This window comes from Heptranchias perlo, chromosome 19, assembly GCF_035084215.1.
Source record: "Heptranchias perlo isolate sHepPer1 chromosome 19, sHepPer1.hap1, whole genome shotgun sequence".
Lineage (NCBI taxonomy): Eukaryota > Metazoa > Chordata > Chondrichthyes > Hexanchiformes > Hexanchidae > Heptranchias > Heptranchias perlo.
In genome coordinates, this window is record NC_090343.1 from 1,855,211 (window position 1) to 1,877,917 (window position 22,707).

General features: G+C 44.4%; 1 protein-coding gene across 1 annotated transcript in view; it reads right to left on the reverse strand.

Annotated features, from left to right (window-relative positions):
* The window catches only part of rbl1 (retinoblastoma-like 1 (p107)), a 74,421-nt gene extending 52,100 nt beyond the window's left edge, over nucleotides 1-22,321 (reverse strand). Inside the window, exons 1-6 of the mRNA XM_068000151.1 lie at nucleotides 22,058-22,321; nucleotides 16,057-16,190; nucleotides 14,158-14,358; nucleotides 12,926-12,990; nucleotides 9,700-9,828; nucleotides 2,945-3,105 (exon numbers count right to left, since the gene is read on the reverse strand). Coding sequence (XP_067856252.1) covers nucleotides 2,945-3,105; nucleotides 9,700-9,828; nucleotides 12,926-12,990; nucleotides 14,158-14,358; nucleotides 16,057-16,190; nucleotides 22,058-22,207 — 840 coding nt within the window. The 5' untranslated portion in view covers nucleotides 22,208-22,321. The remainder of the gene's footprint in view (nucleotides 1-2,944; nucleotides 3,106-9,699; nucleotides 9,829-12,925; nucleotides 12,991-14,157; nucleotides 14,359-16,056; nucleotides 16,191-22,057) is intronic.
* Between the last annotated feature and the right edge of the window lie 386 nt (nucleotides 22,322-22,707).

Sequence of the window (22,707 nt, forward strand, 5' to 3'; positions counted from 1 at the left end):
CCATGAACGAATAAAAAAAAAAGGGTAGACAAGGGTAATGCAGTAGATGTAATATATTTAGATGTTCAAAAGGCCTTCGATAAAGTACCGCACAGTAGACTCATGACTAAGGTCAGAGCATGTGGAGGCAGGGGACAAGTAGCAGAATGGATAGCAAGCTGGCGACAAAACAGAAGTAAGGGAGCATGGGTTAAGGGTAGTTATTCAGACTGGCAAAAAGTGGGAAGTTGTGTTCCACAAGGATCAGTGGGACCACTGTTGTTCATCATTTACATAAACGATTTGGATTTGGGAATTGGAAGTACAATTTCAATATTGATGAACGACAACAAATTGGGGGGTACAGTTAATACAGGAAGACATTAATAAACTTGCAGAATGGGCGCGTAATTGGCAAATTAATTTCAATATAGGTAAGTGTGAGTATTAAATTTTAGTTAAGAGTCTAAATGGGGTAGAGGAGCGAAGGGATCTGGGGGTATAGATTCACAAATCACTAAAAGTAAAGACGCTGGTTAATAAGGCCATAAAAAGAAAACCAAGCACTGAGGGATAGAATTGAAAAGCAGAGAAGTTATGTTAAACTTGTATAGAGCCTTGGTTAGGCCACACCTGGAGTACTGACCCAGGTCTACTGTCTAATCTCCATATCATAAAAAGGATATAGAGGCACTGGATAAGATGCAAAAAAGATTTACTAGGATGATACCAGAACTGAGAGGTTATACTAATCAGGAAAGATTAAGGCTGGGGCTCTTTTCTTTAGAAAAGAGAACGGTGAGGGGTGACCTGATGGAGGTCTTTAAGATTATGAAAGGGTTTGATAGGGTAGACGTAGAGAAGATGTTTCCACTTGTGGGGGAGCCCAGAACAAGGGGCCATAAATATAAGATGGTCACTAATGAATCCAATAGGGAATTCAGGAGAAACTTCTTTACCCGGAGAGTGGTAAGGATGTGGAACTCGCTACCACAAGGTGTAGTTGAGGTGACAAACGTAGTTGCAGTTAAGGGGAAGCTAGATAAACACATGAGGGAGAAAGGAATAGAAGGATCATCAGAAAAATCATCAGCAAAGTGATGGAAGGTGTCGTCGACAGTGCTATCAAGCGGCACTTACTCACCAATAACCTGCTCACCGATGCTCAGTTTGGGTTCCACCAGGATCACTCGGCTCCAGACCTCATTACAGCCTTGGTCCAAACATGGACAAAAGAGCTGAATTCCAGAGGTGAGGTGAGAGTGACTGCCCTTGACATCAAGGCAACATTTGACCTAGTGTGGCATTAAGGAGCCTAGTAAAATTGAAGTCAGTGGGAATCAGGGGGAAAACTCTCCATTAGCTGGAGTCATATCTAGCACAAAAGAAGATGGTAGTTGTTGTTGGAGGCCATCATCTCAGCCCCGGGGCATTGTTGCAGGAGTTCCTCAGGGCAGTGTCCAAGGCCCAACCATCTTCAGCTGCTTCTTCAACGACCTTCCCTCCATCATAAGGTCAGAAGTGAGAATGTTCGCTGATGAGTGCACAGTGTACAGTTCCATTCGCAACCCCTCAGATAATGAAGCAGTCTGTGCCCGCATGTAGCAAGACCTGGACAACATCCAGGCTTGGGCTCATAAGTGGCAAGTAACAGTCGCGCCAGATAATGACCATCTCCAACAAGAGAGAGTCTAACTACCTCCCCTTGACATTCAACAGCATTACCATCGCCGAATCCCCCACCTTCAACATCCTGGGCGTTACCATTGACCAGAAACTTAACTGGGCCAGCCACATAAGTACTGTGGTTCCAAGAGCAGGTCAGAGGCTGGGCAAGTGACTTACCTCCTGACTCCCCAAAGCCTTTCCGCCATCTACAAGGCACAAGTCAGGAGTGTGATGGAATACTGTCCACTTGCCTGGATGAGTGCAGCTCCAACAACACTCAAGAAGCTCAACACCATCCAGGACAAAGCAGCCCGCTCGATTGGCATCCCACCCACCATCTTATATATTCACTCCCTCCACCACCGGCGCACCATGGCTGCAGGGTGTACCATCTGCAAGATGCACTGCAACAACTCGCCAAGGCTTCTACGACAGCACCCCCCAAACCCGCGACCTCTACCAACTAGAAGGACAAGGGCAGCAAGCGCATGGGAACACCACCTGCACGTTCCCCTCCAAGTCACACACCATCCCGACTTGGAAATATATCGCTGCTCCTTCATCGTCGCTGGGTCAAAATCCTGGAACTCCCTAACTAACAGCACTGTGGGAGAACCTTCACCACAAAGACTGCAGCGGTTCAAGAAATCACCACCACCTTCTCAAGGCCAATTAGGGATGGGCAATAAATGCTGATGTTGCCAGCGACACTTACATCCCATGAATGAATTAAAAAAACACTGATGGGGTTAGATGAAGTATGGAGGGTGGAGGCTCGTGTGGACATAAACACCGGCATGGACATGTTGGGCCAAATGGCCTGTTTCTGTGCTGTACATTTTATGTAATTCTATGTAACTCTGATGGTCTGCTTCTGAGCAATGGTTCACTCCCTGGTCTGTGCTGAGTTTGCTGATCTCAATCCATGGGCAAAACACTGAAATTGGCTTCAGCATCCCCAGGTTAGAAGGGGTAGTGGGGAGAAAGAATAAACAGGAAATCTTGAGGGCAATTAGAAGTTAATTGTTATCCAAAATGGCACAGCCCATGTTCTCACCTGCACTAAGATTTACATTCCCTGCAATTGGCTTCCCACATCCAAACATAATTATGATCCCAAAATACACTGGGCACATCCTGGTTTTAGAGAGGATACAGAGGGGGAGGCCTGGGACCTGCCAATGTTCTTTTCTGGTTCTGTATATTCCAATGTAATGGAACACTTCTGAATTTACAAGATAGCACGTGGAGTGGATGTTGTATCACTAGTGCTTGCTTCGCTGCTGTTTTGGCTTACCTTTCTCTCAAACAGCTTCTTAATGTAAGGTTTCCAGTAGTGCTCCTTGATGCCTTTTGCTTCTACTATGAGCCCATCATGCAAGTCACATAGTTTGTCAATAATACATGGAGGATGCCCTGGTGGCTTATAATCCGGGCTGCTAAACTCTGGCGGCAAACCTGCATAATGCACAAATGTAACACATTTTAGGAGAAGTATTTCACCTACAGAAAGTCACTCTGTCCCCTTTACTGCTTGAAAATTAAACACCACTACCAAAAAACTAATCAGGTGACAAATAGAACTGATGGGTCTGGAACATAGGAACTGAAGTAGGCCATTTAGCTCCTCGAGCCTGTTCTGCCATTCTATTAGAACATGGCTGATCTGCACCTCAACTCCATTTACCCACCATTTTTCCAAATCCCTTGATACCCTTACCTGGAGAGAGTTCCAGATTTCTATTAACCTCTGTGTGAAACAGTGCTTCCTGATTTCACTCCTAAAAGGCCTAGCTCTAATTTTAAGATTGTGTCCTCTTGTTCTGGATTCCACCTCCAGAGGAAATAGTCCCTCTTTATCTACCCTTTATCATTTTAAACATCACCCCTCAAATGTCTAAACTCAAGAGAATAAAAACCATGTTTACACAACCTGTCCTGATAATTTAACCCCTTTAAGCCCCGGTATCATTCTGGTGAATCGGTGCTGTACCCCTCCAACATCACTATATCCCTCCCCCACTGGCTTACTGTGGCTGCAGTGTGTACTATCTACAGGTTGCACTGCAGCGTCACCATTGCCTCTTCAACAGCAGCTCCCAAACCAGTGACCTCCACCGCCTGGAAGAACAAGGGCAGCAGGTACATGGGAACACCATCACCTCCAATTCACACACCATTCTGACGTGCACATATATCGGTTGTTCCTTCATCATTGTTATGTCAAAATCCTGGAACTTCCTACCTAATAGCATTGTGGGAGCACCTTCACCACACGGACTGCAGCGGCTCAAGAAGGCGGCCCACCATCTCCTTCTCAAGAGCAAGTAGGGATGGGCAATAAAATGCTAGCCTTGCCAGCGACACACACATTCCGAGAGTGAATTTTTAAAAATCTTCCCTGAGGTGCAGTGCCCAAAACTGAACACTGTACTCATGATGGGGTCTGACCATGGCTCTATACAACTGAACGATCACTTTCTCACTTTTGTCTTACAATCCCCTTCCGGTAAAGGCCAACATTCTATTAGCCTTTTTGTTGATTTTTATATCTGTGTACTAATTTTTAGTGAGTTCTGTACAGGGACACCTAAACCCATATAGACAACATCTAGAGACACTCCCCTATCCACCATGCCAGTGATTTCCTCAAAAAAATCAACTAGATTAGTCAGACATGACCTACTCGTCACAAATCTATGCTCACCCTCTGGTCAGCTCATAATTATTCAAGTGCTCAGACACTCTATCTCTGCTGATAAATTCCAGTAGCTTCCCCACAACAGATTTTAAACTGTCAGGTCTGTTTTTTCCCTCCCTCCCTCCATAAATAATGGAGTGATATTTGCAATTTTTCAATCCATAGGCACAATTCCTGAATCTAGAGCTTTGGAAAAATATGAATAACAAATCTGCAATTCCCTCACATTTTTTTTAAACACCCTGGGATGGAAACCATCAGGTTGTGAAGATCCGCCTACCTTAAGTCCCATTATTTTCTACATTACCATATTTTACTTATATTAAATACATTAAGTTCTCCCCCGTTGACTTATTTATAGGTTTCCTTATAGTGTTGGTATTTTGTCCCCTATCTCTACTGTAAAAATGGATACAAAGTACTTATTTAATAAGTCTTCGATTTTCTTATTGCCCATCACAGTCTTGTCTGCATCTGTCTTTATGGACCCACATTCCCTTTTGCTGCTCTTTCTCTTAATATAGAATCATACAGCGCAGGAGGCCATTCAGCCCATCAGGCCTGCGCCGGTTCTTTGAAAGAGCTATCCAATTAGTCCCACACCCCTGCTCTTACCCCATAGCCCTGCAATTTTTTCCCCTTCGAGTATTCATCCAATTCCCTTTTGAAAGTTACTATTGAATCTGATTCCACCACCCTTTCAGGCAGTGCATTCCAGATCATAACAACTTGCTGCGTAAATAAATTTCTCCTCACCTCCCCTCTGGTTCTTTTGCCAATTGCCTTAAATCTGCGTCCTCTGGTTACCGACCCTTCTGCCACTGGAAACAGTTTCTCCTTATTTACTCGATCAAAACCATTCATGATTTTGAACACCTCTATCAAATTTCTCCTAAACTTCTCTGCTTTAAGGAGAATAACCCCAGTTTCTTCAGTCTCTCTACGTAACTAAAGTCCCTCATCCCTGGTACCATTCTAGTAAATCTCCTCTGCACTCTCTCTAAGGTCTTGACATCTTTCGTAAAGTGTGGTGTCCAGAACTGGACACAATACTCCAGCTGAGGCCTAACCAGTGTTTTACAAAGGTTTAGCATAACTTCCTTGGCTTTGTACTCTATGCCTCTATTTATAAAGCCAAGGATCCCGTATGCTTTTTTAACAGCCTTCTCAACTTGTCCTGCCACCTTCAAAGATTTGTCTACGTACGCCCCCAGGTCTCTCTGTTCCTGCACCCTCTTTAAAATTGTACCATTTAGTTTATATTGCCTCGCCTCACTCCTTCTTCCAAAATCCATCACTTCACACTTCTCTGCATTAAATTTCATCTGCCATGCGTCTGCCCATTTCACCAGTCTGTCTATGTCCTCCTGAAGTCTATTACTATCCATATTATTTTTCATATTCTCTTTTTGCATCCGTTATGACTTTATATCCCTTTGTTGCTTTTGATAGCTCTCTCACTTAAGATAGAGCAGTGGACTTGGACACTGCCTTCATCCCCTGAAAGATAACTCCAGCCTGACTCAAATGAAAATCTCCCCCTTATTCTGGCTTTAACAGTCCTACATGAAATGAACTTGGGCATTTTCCATCCAGTTCCCAACTGACACGAGTCCACGCAGCACATATTTCCCAGAATCCGGCAGCTGTTGATAATGGAGAGTTTCATTCTCCAGCACTGGAACCATTGATGACCACAGAAATTCATCCTCCACTTTCATTTTAAACGTGGGTATCTGAAAACTTTTCTTCATTTAGTGCTTGACTTTGAATTTGAACCTTCTCCCTATGACTTAAATCTTAAAATGAAAAAGGTATATACCCAGGAGTGAATTCTAAACCTGGGAGAGGTCCTTACCAGAAACAAAATCCAACTGAAACCAGCCGGACTATATTTAGCAGTCCGAACTGGTTCCATTTCAAGATAGCTGGATCAAATCTGCTGCTTCTGGTGATGGCAAGCTAAATGGATTCAAAAACCAGTTGAACAAATGAATCAGTATTTCCTACTTGGCTGTAATAACAAGTTAGCACAATACTGTAAAATAAGACAGAAAGCACATTAGTGCAGTAAGTTATGATATATACTGCCCCCTGCTATTGCAACTTATACCATTGAGTTGCCAACACATGTAATTTGTCACAAGTTCATGATTTTTGAAAGTGTTTAAAATCTTTTGATTCAAATGGGAAATGGATGTACAAAGCCACATTTAAGGGGTAATTTTTAGACTTTGTTTGAACAGCAGTGAGCCTTATTTATTTGTTCATGGGATCTGGGCGTCGCTGGTATGGCCAGCATTTATTGCCAATCCCTAATTGCCCTTGAGAAAGTGGTGGTGAGCTGCCTTCTTGGACCGCTGCAGTCCGTGTGGTGAAGGTTCTCCCACAGTGCTGTTAGGAAGGGAGTTCCAGGATTTTGACCCAGCGACGATGAAGGAACGGCGATATATTTCCAAGTTGGGATGATGTGTGACTTGGAGGGGAACATTAATCTTAAAATGAAAAAGGTATATACCCAGGAGTGAATTCTAAACCTGGGAGAGGTCCTTACCAGAAACATGTACCTGCTGCCCTTGTCCTTCTAGGTGGTAGAGGTCGTGGGTTTGGGAGGTGCTGTTGAAGAAGCCTTGGCGAGTTGCTGCAGTGCATCCTGTGGATGGTACACACTGCAGCCACAGTGCGCTGGTGGTGAAGGGAGTGAATGTTTAGGATGGTAGATGGGGTGCCAATCAAACGGGCTGCTATGTCCTGGATGGTGTCAAGTTTCTTGAGTGTTGTTGGAGCTGCACTCATCCAGGCAAGTGGAGAGTATTCTATCACACTCCTGACTTGTGCCTTGTAAGTGGTGGAAAGGCTTTGGGGAGTCAGGAGGTTGAGTCACTCGCCGCAGGCAGAATACCCAGCCTTTGACCTGCTCTTGTAGCCACAGTATTTATATGGCTGGTCCAGTTAAGCTTCTGGTCAATGGTGATCCCCAGGATGTTGATGGTGGGGGATTTGGTGATGGTAATGCCGTTGAATGTCAGGGGGAGGTGGTTAGACTCTCTCTTGTTGGAGATGGTCATTGCCTGGCACTTGTCTGGCGCGAATGTTACTTGCCACTTATGAGCCGAAGCCTGGATGTTGTCCAGGTCTTGCTGCATGCGGGCATGGACTGCTTCATTATCTGAGGGTTTGTGAATGGAACTGAACACTGTGCAATCATCAGTGAACATCCCCATTTCTGACCTTATGATGGAGGGAAGGTCATTGATGAAGCAGCTGAAGATGGTTGGGCCTAGGACACTGCCCCGAGGAACTCCTCCAGCAATGTCCTGGGGCTGAGATGATTGGCCTCCAACAACCACTACCATCTTCCTTTGTGCTAGGTATGACTCCAGCCACTGGAGAGTTTTCCCCCGGATTCCCATTGACTTCAATTTTACTGGGGCTCCTTGGTGCCACACTCGGTCAAATGCTGCCTTGATGTCAAGGGCAGTCACTCTCACCTCTCCTCTGGAATTCAGCTCTTTTGTCCATGTTTGGACCAAGGCTGTAATGAGGTCTGGAGCCGAGTGGTCCTGGCGGAACCCAAACTGAGCATCGGTGAGCAGGTTATTGGTGAGTAAGTGCCGCTTGATAGCACTGTCCACGACACCTTCCAATACTTTGCTGATAATTGAGGGTAGACTGATGGGGCAGTGATTGGCCGGATTGGATTTGTCCTGCTTTTTGTGGACAGGACATACCTGGGCAATTTTCCACTTTGTCGGGCAAATGCCAGTGTTGTAGCTGTACTGGAACAGTTTGGCTAGAGGCGCGACTAGTTCTGGAGCACAAGTCTTCAGCACTGCAGCCGGGATGTTGTCGGGGCCCATAGCCTTTGCTGTATCCAGTGCACTCAGCCGTTTCTTGATATCACGTGGAGTGAATCGAATTGGCTGAAGACTGGCTTCTGTGATGGTGGGGATATCGGGAGGAGGCCGAGATGGATCATCGACTCAGCACTTCTGGTTGAAGATGGTTGCAAACACTTCAGCCTTGTCTTTTGCACTCACGTGCTGGACTCTGCCATCATTGAGGATGGGGATGTTTACAGAGCCTCCTCCTCCCATTAGTTGTCCACCACCATTCACGACTGGCTGTGACAGGACTGCAGAGCTTTGATTTGATCCGTTGGTTGTGGAATCGCTTAGCTCTGTCTATAGCATGTTGCTTCCACTGATTAGCATGCATGTAGCCCTGAGTTGTAGCTTCACCAGGTTGGCACCTCATTTTTAGGTACGCCTGGTGCTGCTCCTGGCATGCTCTTCTACAGTCCTCATTGAACCAGGGTTGATCCCCTGGCTTGTTGGTAATGGTAGAGTGAGGAATATGCCGGGCCATGAGGTTACAGATTGTGCTGGAATACAATTCTACTGCTGCTGATGGCCCACTGAATCTATCCCATTCAGCACGGCGATAGTGCCACACAACACGTTGGATGGTGTCCTCAGTGCGAAGACGGGACTTCGTCCCCACGAGGACTGTGCAGTGGTCACTCCTACCAATACTGTCATGGACAGATGCATCTGTGACAGGTGGATTGGTGAGGATGAGGTCAAGTAGGTTTTTCCCTCGTGTTGGTTTGCTCGCCACCTGCCGCAGGCCCAGTCTGGTAGCTATGTCCTTTAGGACTCGGCCAGCTCGGTCAGTAGTGGTGCTATCGAGCCACTCTTGGTGATGGACATTGAAGTCCCCCACCCAGAGTACATTCTGTGCCCTTGCTACCCTCAGTGCTTCCTCCAAGTGGTGCTGAACATGGAGGAGGAATGATTCATCAGCTGAAACAGGGCGGTACGTGGTAATCAGCAGGAAGTTTCCTTGCCCATGTTTGACCTGATGCCATGAGATTTCATGGGGTCCGGAGTTAATGTTGAGGTCTCCCAGGGCCACTCCCTCCTGACTGTATATCACTGTACCGCCACCTCTGGTCGGTCTGTCCTGCCAGTGGGACAGGACATACCCAGGGATGGTGATGGAAGAGTCTGGGACGTTGGCTGTAAGGTATGATTCTGTGAGTATGGCTATGTCAGGCTGTTGCTTGACTAGTCTGTGGGACAGCGCTCCCAATTTTGGCACAAGTCCCCAGATGTTAGTGAGGAGGACTTTGCAGGGTCGATTGGGCTTGTTTTGCCTTTGTCGTGTTCGGTGCCTCGTGGTCTGATGCTGGGTGGTTCAGGAGTGCAAAGTGACAATTAATAAGTTTCCAGAAAGCGTGGGACTCGCAAGACGATCTCAGTCCTTTGGTTAGGTTATTACCACGCAATCCCTCAAAAGATACGCACTATTCTCTGTATCACACTCAGGACAAAAGCATCAACTCTTACCTTCGAACCCAGGGTTAAGCAGATCTTTTCTGTTAGGGCACAGTAAAGCATTTCCAAATACGAGATCCAGGCAACAGAGTAAGAGGTGGTAAGAATTCACAAGGTCATCTCCGATTGTACGGAAATTGCCTGCAAAACACAACAATGAAAGGTCAATGACCTGAAACGTTAGCCCAATGTTTCTCTCCCAACAGATGCTGCCTGACCTGCTGAGCTTTTCCAGCATTTTCTGTTTTTATTAATAATTTAAACATTTGGACTCATTCTCTTCGAGCAGAAAAATAGTTATAAAAGTAATATTTCCTGCAACATTAAAACATTCACTCATTTCTGAGTTGGGCAAGTTTTAAAGATGTGACTGATTGGAAAAAATAGGGAATCCAGTTGTTGTACTGTATGTGGATGTTCAAGTGTTAGATAAGATGTGAGGCTTGTTAGACAAATTCAGACATACGGTATAAGAGGAAATGTAGCAGAATGGATAGAAACTTGGTTGACAGACAAAAGACAAAGAGTAAAGGATAAATAAGTGTTGAAGTGTTATACCCCAGGGCTCAGCGCTGGGTCCACTTTTGTCCTTGGTGTATATTAATGGATATTACAGCACAAAAACAGTCTGCTCAGCCCAACAACTCACACGAGCAGTAGTCCGAATCGCATGTGCCCATCCTGTTCCCATATCCCTCTATTCCCCTTTCCTTCAACCACCTATCTAACCTATTCATAAATGCTGACAGCATCTCTGCTTCAATCACTAACCATGGAAGTGAATTCCATAGCTTCATAACCCTGTGTAAAAAAGTTTCTTCTGCTCTCTGTCTTAAATATCATATATTTAATCTTATATCTATGTCCTCTTGGTCTAGACCCCTCAATCACTGGCACCAGTCTATTTCTAGCTACTCTGTCATGGAATCATAGAAAGATTACAGCACAGGAGGCCATTCGGCCCATCGAGTCCGCACCGGCTCTATGCAAGAGCAATCCAGCTAGTCCCACTCCCCTGCCCTATCCCCGTAGTCCTGCAAATTTTTTCCTTTCAACTACTTATCCAGTCCCCTTTTGAAGGCCATGATTGAATCTGCCTCCACCACCCCTCGGGCAGTGCATTCCAGATTCTAACCACTCAGTGTGTAAAAAAGTTTTCCTCATGTCACCTTTGGTTCTTTTGCCAATCACCTTAAATCTATGTCCTCTGGTTCTTGACCCTTCCGCCAATGGGAATCGTTTCACTCTAACTACTCTGTCTAGGCCCTTCATGATGTGGAGATGCTGGTGATGGACTGGGGTTGACAATTGTAAACAATTTTACAACACCAAGTTATAGTCCAACAATTTTATTTTTAATTCCACAAGCTTTCGGAGGCTTCCTCCTTCCTCAGGTGGTGTGGAAATGACATTTTCGAATCCTTCGCATTTTAAAATCACAGAACAATGCCTGGTGATTACTGCCCGTTGCCAAGGCAATCACAGTGAGCAGACAGAAAGGTGTCACCTAAAAAGGCCACCGAATATACAAACCCCCAAAAAAGAGAGAGAGAGAGAAGGAAGACAGTCAATGACCCGTTATATGGGGTTACGTGTAGTGTGACATGAACCCAAGATCCCGGTTGAGGCCGTCCTCATGGGTGCGGAACTTGGCTATCAATTTCTGCTCGACGATTTTGCGTTGATTTTGAATACCTCTATCAAATCTCCTCGCAATCATCTCTGTTCCAAGGAGAACAACCCCAGCTTCTCCAGTCTATCCACATAACTAGAGGCCCTCATCCCTGGAATCATCATAGTAAATCTCTTCTGCACCCTTTCAAAGGCTTTCACATCTTTCCTAAAGTGCGGTGCCCAGAACTGGACACAATACTCCAGTTGTGGCCAAACCAGTGTTTTATAAAGGTTCACCATGACTTCCATACTTTTGTACTCTATGGCTCTATTTATAAAGCCCAGAATCCTGTATGTTTTTTTATGCTTCTGTCCCATCCTTTATAATTTTAAAAGTGATGGCATTGGCTCTATGGTAGCACTCTCACCTCTGAGCCAGAAGGTTATGGGTTCAAGCTCCACTGCAGATACTTGAGACAGAATCTAGGCTGACACTTCAGTGTAGTACTGAAGGAGTACTGCACTGTCGGAGGTGTTGTCTTTCAGATGAGACGTTAAACCGAGGCCGTGTCTGTTTTCTCAGGTGGATGGAAAAGATCAGATGGCACTGTTCGAAGAAGAGCAGGGGAGTTCTCCTCAGTGTCCTGACCAATGTTTATCCCTCAACCAACATCACTAAAACAGATTAACTGGCCATTATCACATTGCTGTTTGTGGGATCTTGCCGTGCGCAAATTGACTGCCACGTTTCCTATGTTACAACAGTGACTGCAGTTCAAAAGTACTTCATTGGCTGTAAAGTGCTTCAGGACATCCTGAGGTCGTGAAAGGTGCTATATAAATGCAAGTGCCTTCATTCTTTTTTAAAAATACTTCTATCAAATCACCCCTTAATCTCCTCTGTTGTAAACGAAAACAACCCCAGCTTTTCAGGTCTTTCCTCATACCTGGCAGCATCCTAGCGAATCTGCATTGTGCCCTCTCTGTTGCTTCAACATCCTTTCTATAATGTGGAACCCAAAACTACACATACTCCACCTGTGGTCTTACTAAAGTTTTACAGAGATTCACCATTACATCTCCACTTTTATATTCCATACCTCGTGCCATAAAACCCAGTATTCCATTAGCTTTTTTTCTGGCCTTATCCACTTGAGGTGCTGCTTTTAATGTCTTGTGAACCTGAATCCCCAAATCCCTCTGCTCTTCCACATCACTCACCTTTCCCCATTCAAAGTATAATTATTACTTTTTTTTTTAAAACCACCTCATATTTAGTGACATTGAATTCCATCTGCCAGTTTTTTGCCGATTCCACAATCTCATTAATATCTCTTGCAACTTCCTTTAGCCCTCAGAATTATTTACTATGCTTCCTATTTTGGTATTGTCTGCAAATTTGGATACTACTCTCTCTAGCCCTAGTTAACTTACGTAGGCCCAGAAATGAACCTGTGGGACACCGTTACCCACTGAAACAAAGCAGAATGAAATGAAGTGAAGTGACAATATGAAAAAAATAATACTCCGGGAAGCAGGACTGTTCTATATAGTAGAAACTTGGTCAATAGCTAGCAACCACAATAACTGATAAAACGGAGAACAAGAGAACAAGGTCTCTTACCTTTAGTGTACACAAACAAGGTCCAACAAAAACTAAATGCATCAGTTGCACTGCATGGAAGGCGCCTGTAAGGAAAGGAGCACATCTTTACATTATAAACGGAATTTCTTTTATTTCTTCGAATTTTGTCTTAGCAAATGTTCTCATTCTCCCCTGGAAGGTGTTGATTTCTTGCTGGGGTTTGGTTTCACTGATACCGGTCACACTCCAGCGCCTCACCTCACGAGCCATTATTCATGTGTGAGACTTGACAGTGACTGCTGGCAGTCTGTTCAACCACAGGGGCATTAAACCCAAGTTAACCCAACAGTCTGGTACTGTTCTTACCCAACACACACATGTGCATACAATTTTAGTGAAGGTGTTTAGATAATGATCAAGAATGGGTACTCTAGCTAGTTTTCCCTTCCCTATCATTGGGGCACTGAGGCCAACTGTAGTACTGTACTCCTAAACACCTGGCTGAGGTAGGCTAACTCTGCACAGATCAAATGATCAAACCTGGGTCTTCCTCATCTGTATGACTTAATTATTCATTGTGTAAAGCCACAAAGCCATCAGGACAGCAATTTTTAACCCCATTACTAGATTTGGTATTGTTATATTGGATGATATCTAGAGACTGCTTAGAGAACTGGGGTAGAGGAGGAGGAGGAGGAAAAAGATAAATCGAGAAAGCAAGCCCTTTCCCTCCTAAATTTACTCCTCCAATTTTTTCTCCTGACTTTTTCTCTCCTGAGGGCAGCGATTCTTGCTGGGGCAATTGCACAGCTGTCTGTCACCTTCAGGTACCTCACTCCAGTAGACGCTATTCACGTGAGAATTGGGTAGTCAGTGTTACTGGACTATACAACTGTGGAAAGCCAATGTTGCCACCCATAGAACCATAACCCTGGATGAGTTGTTGCCTTCAAGACAGGATAAAATTGTGGAAAAACCCAAAGGTTAGCTGGCTGACTTTCTGCAACGCAAGTTTTCATTTTGTTGTCACCGCCATTGAACAAATGTTTTCATAGGATTTATTTCCTTGCATTTATACTGTCCACAACCCCCGCACCCAAAATCAGCTCTTCACATCAGCCACCTTCTCCAACAGAGAGCACATCACAGCTTTCCAATGATTTAGTATTGGGATTTGCACTTGTAGGTTAGCAACCTAATATACAGCCACCAGAGCTATAAGATTACACTGGAGATCAAAGCTACCATGATCAAAAACAGGAATAACTTACCGCTGTTTCCTGCTTCTCTGAAGCCGAGGCTGATCCTCATGACGGTTTTGAAACATGTCCAAAAATATAGGTTCAAATTTTTTGAAAATAACAGTTGAAACTTCAAAATTCCTTTCCAGCTGCTCTACTCGTTCTCGGAATTCTTGGGATAAGTTGGCCATATCTGCCCATTTCTTCATCTTGCTGAAGAACTGAATTAGGCTATACAATGAGCAAGAATGGAGCATGGTGAAGAAAAATGAGATACACTGAAAGACACGAGCAGACTTCCGCAAGTGAAATAAATTAGAGATGCAGAGCAGAAGTGTTAAACCTCTATTTTTAGACCTTTTATGAACTTTCTCAATTTGACTACCGCTGTTATTACAGAAGTTCAGGAAGTTGTTGTAAATGCTTGTGCAGCAAATAAAGTTTACTCCCTGCAAAGATCACATTTTTTAGCATTTATGACAACTTTTAATTAATCCATCTCCTAGGATAAACATGACAGAGACTGGGGACTCATTGAAATGGAGGGGTAGAAAATATTAGGTTCCATCAGTTGTATGCTAGTGGTCCAACGCACTGTACCATGAAGCACCACAAATTAATTACCATTTCTAAGAATTTTAAATCAGCACCCTCATAGTCTCAGTAATTTCTTCAAAATTGCGATTTCAGATGTCAGCCGTGTACACTGCTAGAAAAGTTTTTGTTCAAATAAAAACACAGAAATAAATAAAAACAAATTAATACTAACAATAACTTTTTGTAACAGGTTGAATTTTGAAAAGGGATAAGGATTATGACAATAGCTTTTTAAATAGCATAACTTTGTAAATCTTCTCTTATAATAGACTATTGGGAACAAACGAAATAATACACTACAGCCAGTTTGTTGTATGTAGCATATATATTAACAAGGAAATCACAATGTCACAGCCAAGGTCTTGGTATTTCAGCAAACACAACAGCTGCGTGGGGATTAATAAATTATAGTACACTAATGACAAATAAAAGTGAGTTCTGTGATGTGGTTAAATATCTGCAAACATATTTAAATCCCTCATATAAAAACAGAAAATGCTGGAAATACTCAGCGAGTCAGGCAGCATCTGTGGAGAAGGAAACACAATTAACGTTTCAGGTCGATGACTCTTCGTAAATCCCTCCATGGCCTTGCCTCTCCTTACCTCTGTCACCTCCACCATTGTCACAACCTCCGCCAAAATCTCCATTCCTCTGACTATGACCTATTATGCATTTCCTCCCTCCCTTCACTCCACCATTGGTAGTTGTGCCTTCAGCTGCCCAGGCCGACTGCTCTGGAATTCCCCCCCAAACTCATCTGCTTGTCTGCCTCCCTCTCCTCCTTAAAACCCACCTCTTCAAGCTATTGGTCATCCATCCTAATACCTCTTTGTTTTGGTGTCCATTTTTTCTCTTCCATCTCTGTGAAGGGTCTTGGAATGTTTTTCCATGTTGTAGTTCAGATTCTAACCAAATAATAACCCAGTAGGCAAACTGCTGCCCTGGAATTTGTCTGCACTTGAAAATATTCGTTTAACAAAAATATATTTGACTATCCTATTCCCAACTATCATACTGTTCAATCTGAGGTTAATTAAATTTCAGTGATCTAAGTATTCTACAGGGGTGTCATACATTAGCAAATCATAACTTTCCAAATCTAGAATGCAGATAGAATTCCCACTGAGATCTGAACCCCAAAGCAGTGTTCTTTTTTAAACACTCCATCTCGCTCACTGCAAGATCCCTCAGTCAGGCCTGAGAGACTGAGAGTTTTTCCATGATCATGAACACCACTTCATGTCAGACAATCGGAGGTTCATTTCTACAGAAGTAGAACTGATTCCATTATTCTCTGCATCCAAATCTGGAATAAAGGATGACTGTTACCTTAACTTTGACGACCGCAGGATTCTCGTCAGTGAAACGCCGTTTCCTTCCATGGTTCCCTTGCCGACTGTTGGTGTGATGCTTTTTCGACAGGCCACGTATAAGGCACAAGCAAGCCAGTGCAAAGTTTCCCCCTAAAAACAAAAAAATGGAAACTTATAAAAAAAATACTAAGAGCTATTACTGAATCTTTGACAGAAAACTCAACTTTTTTTTAATTCATTCATGGGATGTGGGCGTTGCTGGCAGCATTTATTGCCCATCCCTAATTGGCCTTGAGAAGGTGGTGGTGAGCCGCCTTCTTGAACTGCTGCAGCCGGTGTGGTGAAGGTTCTCCCACAGTGCTGTTAGGTAGGGAGTTCCAGGATTTTGACCCAGAGATGATGAAGGAATGGCAATATATTTCCAAGTCAGGATGGTGTGTGACTTGGAGGGGAACGTGTAGGTGGTGTTGTTCCCATGTGCCTGCTGCCCTTGTCCTTCTAGGTGGTAGAGGTTGCGGGTTTGGGAGGTGCTGTCGAAGAAACCTTGGTGAGTTGCTGCAGTGCATCTTGTCGATGGTACACACTGCAGCCACGGTGCGCCGATGATGAAAGGAGTGAATGTTTAAGGTGGTAGATGGGGTGCCAATCAAGCGGGCTGCTTTGTCCTGGATGATGTCGAGCTTCTTGAGTGTTGTTGCATCTGCAACTCATCCAGGCAAGTGGAGAGTATTCCATCACACTCCTGACATGTGCCTTGTAGATGGTGGAAAGGCTTTGGGGAGTCAGGAGGTGAGTCACTCGCCGCAGAATACCCAACCTCTGACCTGCTCTTGTAGCCACAATATTTATGTGGCTGGTCCAGTTAAGTTTCTGGTCAATGGTGACCCCCTACTAATCCCTACTTCTTACATGGACACCTTTAAATAAATCAAGCTGTTACTTCATCAATGCAGTTAGGTGGGAACTTCATTTTAAAAGAAAATTCATCCCATCTCCCTTGCATGCGTTGAGTCATGCTGTGGTATAGATCCACAGGCCCTGAAATATCTCATTCAACAACCATTGTTCATGTGCGAGCCTAGACAATAAGTTATTCAATTATGGACAGCATCAGCCTAATCCTGTCCTCATCCGATGACACATTCCCATTTACTGGATGTGGCGGAATGACGTGAGCATGTCAGTGTTAGTAGTCTTGTGTGGCCATTACCAAAATACACATTGTAGATGGTGGGACAGGCAAGTTAACACCAGTTACAGTAAAATAGAAAATTTAAATAGGGCTAACATTTTTGAATCCCTTCAGTCTGGCTTCTATCTTGTTCAAGGCACTGAGATCATTCTTGAAAAAGTCACAAATGACATTCTATGCGACTGCATCTGTGGTGCATTGTCTTCTCCTCAACCGCTCCGCACCATTTGATACAATCAATCACACCATTCTCCTCCATCGACTCTCCTCCACTGTCCACCTCTATGGTACTGCCCACATAGTTCTACTCTTACCTATCTGAACGCAGCCAGTGCGTTTCCAGCAATTGCCCTTTTCCTGCCCTGTGATCTCTGGAATTCCCCCAAGGATCTGTCCTTGGCCTCCTCCTCTTCCTCATCTACATTCAGTCACTTGGTGACATCATCAGGTCAGCTTCCACATACACGCTAATGACACCCAGCTCTACCTCTTCACCACTTTTCTTACCCTCATGATTATTTCACTGTCAGAAAATCAGTCTGATATCAAGTAATAGATTAGTCACAATTTACTTGAATTGATCACCAGGAAGATATAAGCCATGATTTTCAGCCCCCACTCCATCAGCATCCCTGCACTTGTTCAGACTGAAACAGACCATGCAAAACCTTGGGATCCTGTTCGAACCACATTTGAGGTTCAAATCCCACAACCTATCGACCACCAGAATACCAGAATTACTTACTTCCAGCTCCACAACATCACCTGTCTCCTCCCGTATCTCATCCCCACTGTTGTTAAAACTCTCATCCATGCTTTTGTCATCTCCGGACTAGATTTCTCCAGTGTCTTGTTTGCTGACTTTCCATTCTCCATAAACTCCAACTCAGCTGCCCCTATTGTGATCCACATTAGCTCCCTGTCCCTCAACACATTGAATTTAAAATCCCTGTCTTCATCTTCAAATCCCTCCATGACCTGCCCCACTCTATCTTTGCAATCTCACCCAGGTCAACAACCAAATAATAGGGGCAGCCCAGCCCAGGTATAAATGTAAGTTTAACATTCAGGAAATGCATGCTGGTAAGACCACTGACAGGCAAAACATTCTTCAGTTTTATTTTTGTAGCAAATGGGCAGATACAAAATCTGCAAAAAGAAAAACAAATAAAAACTTACAGCAGGTCTTTAGTCAAATTGTAAATTTACGGCGAATTTACTGTCAGTTGCAAGTAATTTAATCTCTTAAAATCTCTCTCTCCAAGATGTTTATACAGCTAAAGACTTGTAGGGTGCACAGTAATAATCTCCACTTCTTAGAGCAAAGGAAGCAACTGAAACATCCAGAGTAACCAAATCAGAGAAGAGTAAAACAGCAAACCCTGGGCAAGATCCGCTACATCATTTGTGTGTGCAGCTAACGTCTGTTTTTAAAAACTAACCACTTTAAACGCCACTTCCTCTCTTGTTAAAGGGACATCACAGTTCACAGAGCTGCTCAGCAGTGAATACTAGTTGACCGCAAATTCTTTATCTTCAACGAGATCTATTTACCAGGTACGGAAAAATAATGTGGAAATGAAAAGCTGGTATCAGTAAAAGTGACCATGAAGCTGTCGGATTGTCATTAAAATCCAACTGGTTCACTAATATCCTTTGGGAAAGAAAACCTGCCATCCTTACCCAGTCTGGGCCTACACGTGACTCCAGTCCCACACCAGCATGGTTGACTCTTAATGCCCTCTGAAGTGGCCTAGTAAGGCACTTAGTTGTATCAAACTGCTACAAGGGTCAAAATTGTGGAACTCCTTACCTAACAGCATTGTTGGAGCATCTTCACCATAGGGACTGTGGCGGATCAAGAAGGTGGTTCACCACCACCTTCTCAGAGCAATTAGGGATGGGCAATAAATGCCGGCCTTACCAGCGACACCCACAACCGAGAATGACTTTTTAAAAATGTATCAGTTGCTCCACATGCCACACCCAGATATCCACTCCTCTTTGCTCTTTCGTTTTCTTTGCTGTTTTGTACCAGTTTACATTTGCAAACAAGTTTCTTCGCTTTAATATATCATTCGATTACATCAAGCATTGATACAGCCTTAACCAAAGGCACAAACAATATTCTCTGTGACTATCACCATATTGCATTATCCCTCTTCAACCTCTATATACAGCCTTTGACATGGTCATCCAGACCATCCTCCTACACCTCTCCTCTATTCTGTTCAGTGGGACTGTCCTTGCTTAGTTCCACTCTTACCTAACCACTTGTAGCCAGGGCATCTCTACCAATGGCTTCTCTTACCACCCCTGCACCATCATCTTGGAAATCCCCCACAGATCTATCCTTTGCCCCCTCCTCTTCCTCATTTACATGCTACTCCTTGATGACATCATTCAGACGCGGAGCCAGCTTCCATATGTACTACAAAAACAACTTGCATTTATATACTGCCTTTAATGTAGTAAATCATCCCATGATACTTATGTATGCTGATCTTGATTCCTCCACTGCTTGCTTGTCTGACATCCAGTTTTGGATGAACTGCAATTTCCTCCAGCTAAACAGTGGGAAGGCTAAAGCCATTGTCTTCGGTCTGCACCACGAACTCCAACTTCTCCCCAGGCACTGTCTCAGTCTAAATCTGACTATATGCAAACTCAGCGTACTATTCAAGCCCAAGCTAAGCTTCTGACATGTATCCAATCCATCACAAAGAACACCTACTTCCACCTCCATAACATTATCCACCTCTGCCCCTAACTTAGCCTATCTGATACTGAAATCCTCATTCATGCCTTTGTCACCTGCAGACTTGACTATTCCAATGCAGTTATGGCCGGACTCCCACCTTCCACCCTCCGTAAACTTCAGCTCATCCAAAATGCTGCACCCATTTCCTATCTCGCACCAAGCCCTCCAAGCCCATCACCCATGTCCTTGCTAACCTGCACTGGCTCCTGGTCCCCCAGCACCTCAAAGTTAAAATTCTCAACCTTATGTTTAAATCCCTCCATAGCCTCACCATTCACTATGTCCATTGCCTCCTCCTGCACTACAACCCTCCCCAACTAAACTCTCCTTTCTCTTGACCCCAGCCTCTTGTGCATCCCCTCCTTTTGCCCCATCATCAGCAGCTATGCATTTAGCACTATAATTCCCTCCCTATACTGTTCCACCTCCCCTTCCCACTCCTATAAACCCACTTCTTTGACCAAGCTTTATAATATTGCCTTCTTTGACTTGGCATACATTTTCCCGTACGTCTTTGTGAAACACCTTGGAATGTTTTTCTATGTTAAAGGCGTTATATGAATAAAAGTTGTTGTTACATATCAATACTAAAAAAAGCACATTACTACAGTCAGGCAAATATGTTAATAGTCATCAGTCCCATATAAGTTCCTGCCATAATTTATACACTGCACCACCACTCCTCAAGGCACCTTAGTAACTTCTGAAAACCGCTGAACAAATCAAAGTGCAAACACTGTGAATGTGTAGGCTTTCTGCAGCAATTTTGAGAATGATATTTGGATTTATTTAACAGTGAATACAGAATCTGCAAACCAAGGGAAGTTTTTGTACCAGTTTTGGTTTATTTTAAGACCCTCTTAATCTTATTTTCTCCAATGGAAACAAATTCAGTTCTGTCAACCTCTTTTCATTTCTCCCAGTAATTGAGTCAGATTGCATTGCCCCAGATACTGGTTACTGAGCTGGTTTGGGTTGTTTTAGTAATTGGTTAAACAGCTGGTCTGGTTGTCTCAGTTATTAACTGGTGACCTTTGTGGGGGCGGGGCGGGGAGTACCTATCCTTGCAGCTTTTCCCACTCTGCTACGGTAACTTTGGTAGGAACCGCATTTCTGCCGAAGTTATGATGGTGAAGTGGGAATAGCCCCGAGGAAATTCCCACACTGGTCTCAGAGGTCCCAGTTACTGATCAATATTGCTGAACTGCTTTGTGATCTCCCATTTATTGATTGTTATCAATCATTGACCTGGTCTGGGTTGTCACAATCAGTAATTATTGTTGACTTGTTTTGGGTTGTCCCTGATATTGATTATTGACCCAAAGTGGGCAGTCCCAGTTATTGATTATTGACCCATTCTGGATTGTCCCAGTTATTGGTTATTCACTCTGGATTATCCCAAGTTATTAGTTAAATTATTTGACCCCAGTTATGGGTTATTATTGACCCAGTTTGGACTGTCCCAATTACTGATCAATATTGTTGACCTAATTAGAGCTGTCCCAGTTATTGGTTAATACTGTTAACTGGGTCAGGGCTCCTAGTTATTGATTGTTGACTCTGCTTTTGTCCTATTTATTATTATTGACCTGGGTTGATTATTGAACCGGGCTGGGCTATCCCAGTTATTGACTATTGACCCAGGCTGGGTTGTCCCTGTTATTGATCTGGACTGGGCTGTCTCAGTTATTTATTATTGATCCGGGCAGGGCTGTCCCAGTTACTGGTTGTTGACCTGGGCTGGACTATCCCAGTTATTGGTTGTTGACCCAGGCTGGACTATCCCAGTTATTGATTATCGACCCGGGCTGGACTATCCCAGTTATTGGTTGCTGACCCGGGCTGGACTGTCCCAGTTATTGGTTGCTGACCCGGGCTGGACTGTCCCAGTTATTGGTTGCTGACCCGGGCTGGACTATCCCAGTTATTGGTTGTTGACCCGGGCTGGACTGTCCCAGTTATTGGTTGTTGACCCGGGCTGGACTGTCCCAGTTATTGGTTGTTGACCCGGGCTGGACTAGGCTGCCCCAGTTACTGAGATGCCTGTTGAGCTGCCGCTCTCACCTCCAGGGTGTAGTTGATGCCGATCCTCTGGAAGTTGTCCCAAGCCTCAGCGCTCGTCTCCTCGTCCATGTTCAAATCCTGACACAGCTTCTCGAAGCACTCGCGCACCCTCCAGCGCCTCTCGGCTCCCTCATCGTCTCCGCTCGGCATCGTCTCAGAGAAGGTGATAATTAAATGGCAGTAACCCACCCTGTGTTTTTTTAAAATATTGATTTAGATTTTTTTTCGCCTCCGAATTTAAATCCCCTCAGCGGCTGCGATGGGCGACACCAATCCCACAATGCACCGCGCTGCCCTGCCAGTGGCGCGAAAATCCCGACCGCAGCGCGCCTCCGGCTGCTTCCGCGCCACCACAAACTAGTCCAGGTACCTCGGCTCGGGCCTCTTCGGTCTGTGTTGTTCACAGTCATTGTTAACGATGCGGATTTTGCTGCGCGTTCCTTTACAATCACTACCGAGTTTAGCTGATGTGTTTGTCAGGAGGGAGGGGAAAAGGGGGATGGATCAAGCGGCAGCAGCATGTGATGGAGCAGGGCCTTCTTTCGCGCAGTGGACGCTGGGAGTTGTAGTCGTGGCCGTCACTCGCCCTCCGCCCTCCAACCCGGCCACTGCCGCTTTTCCAACTTGAAGAGTCATAGAGGTAGGTGCAG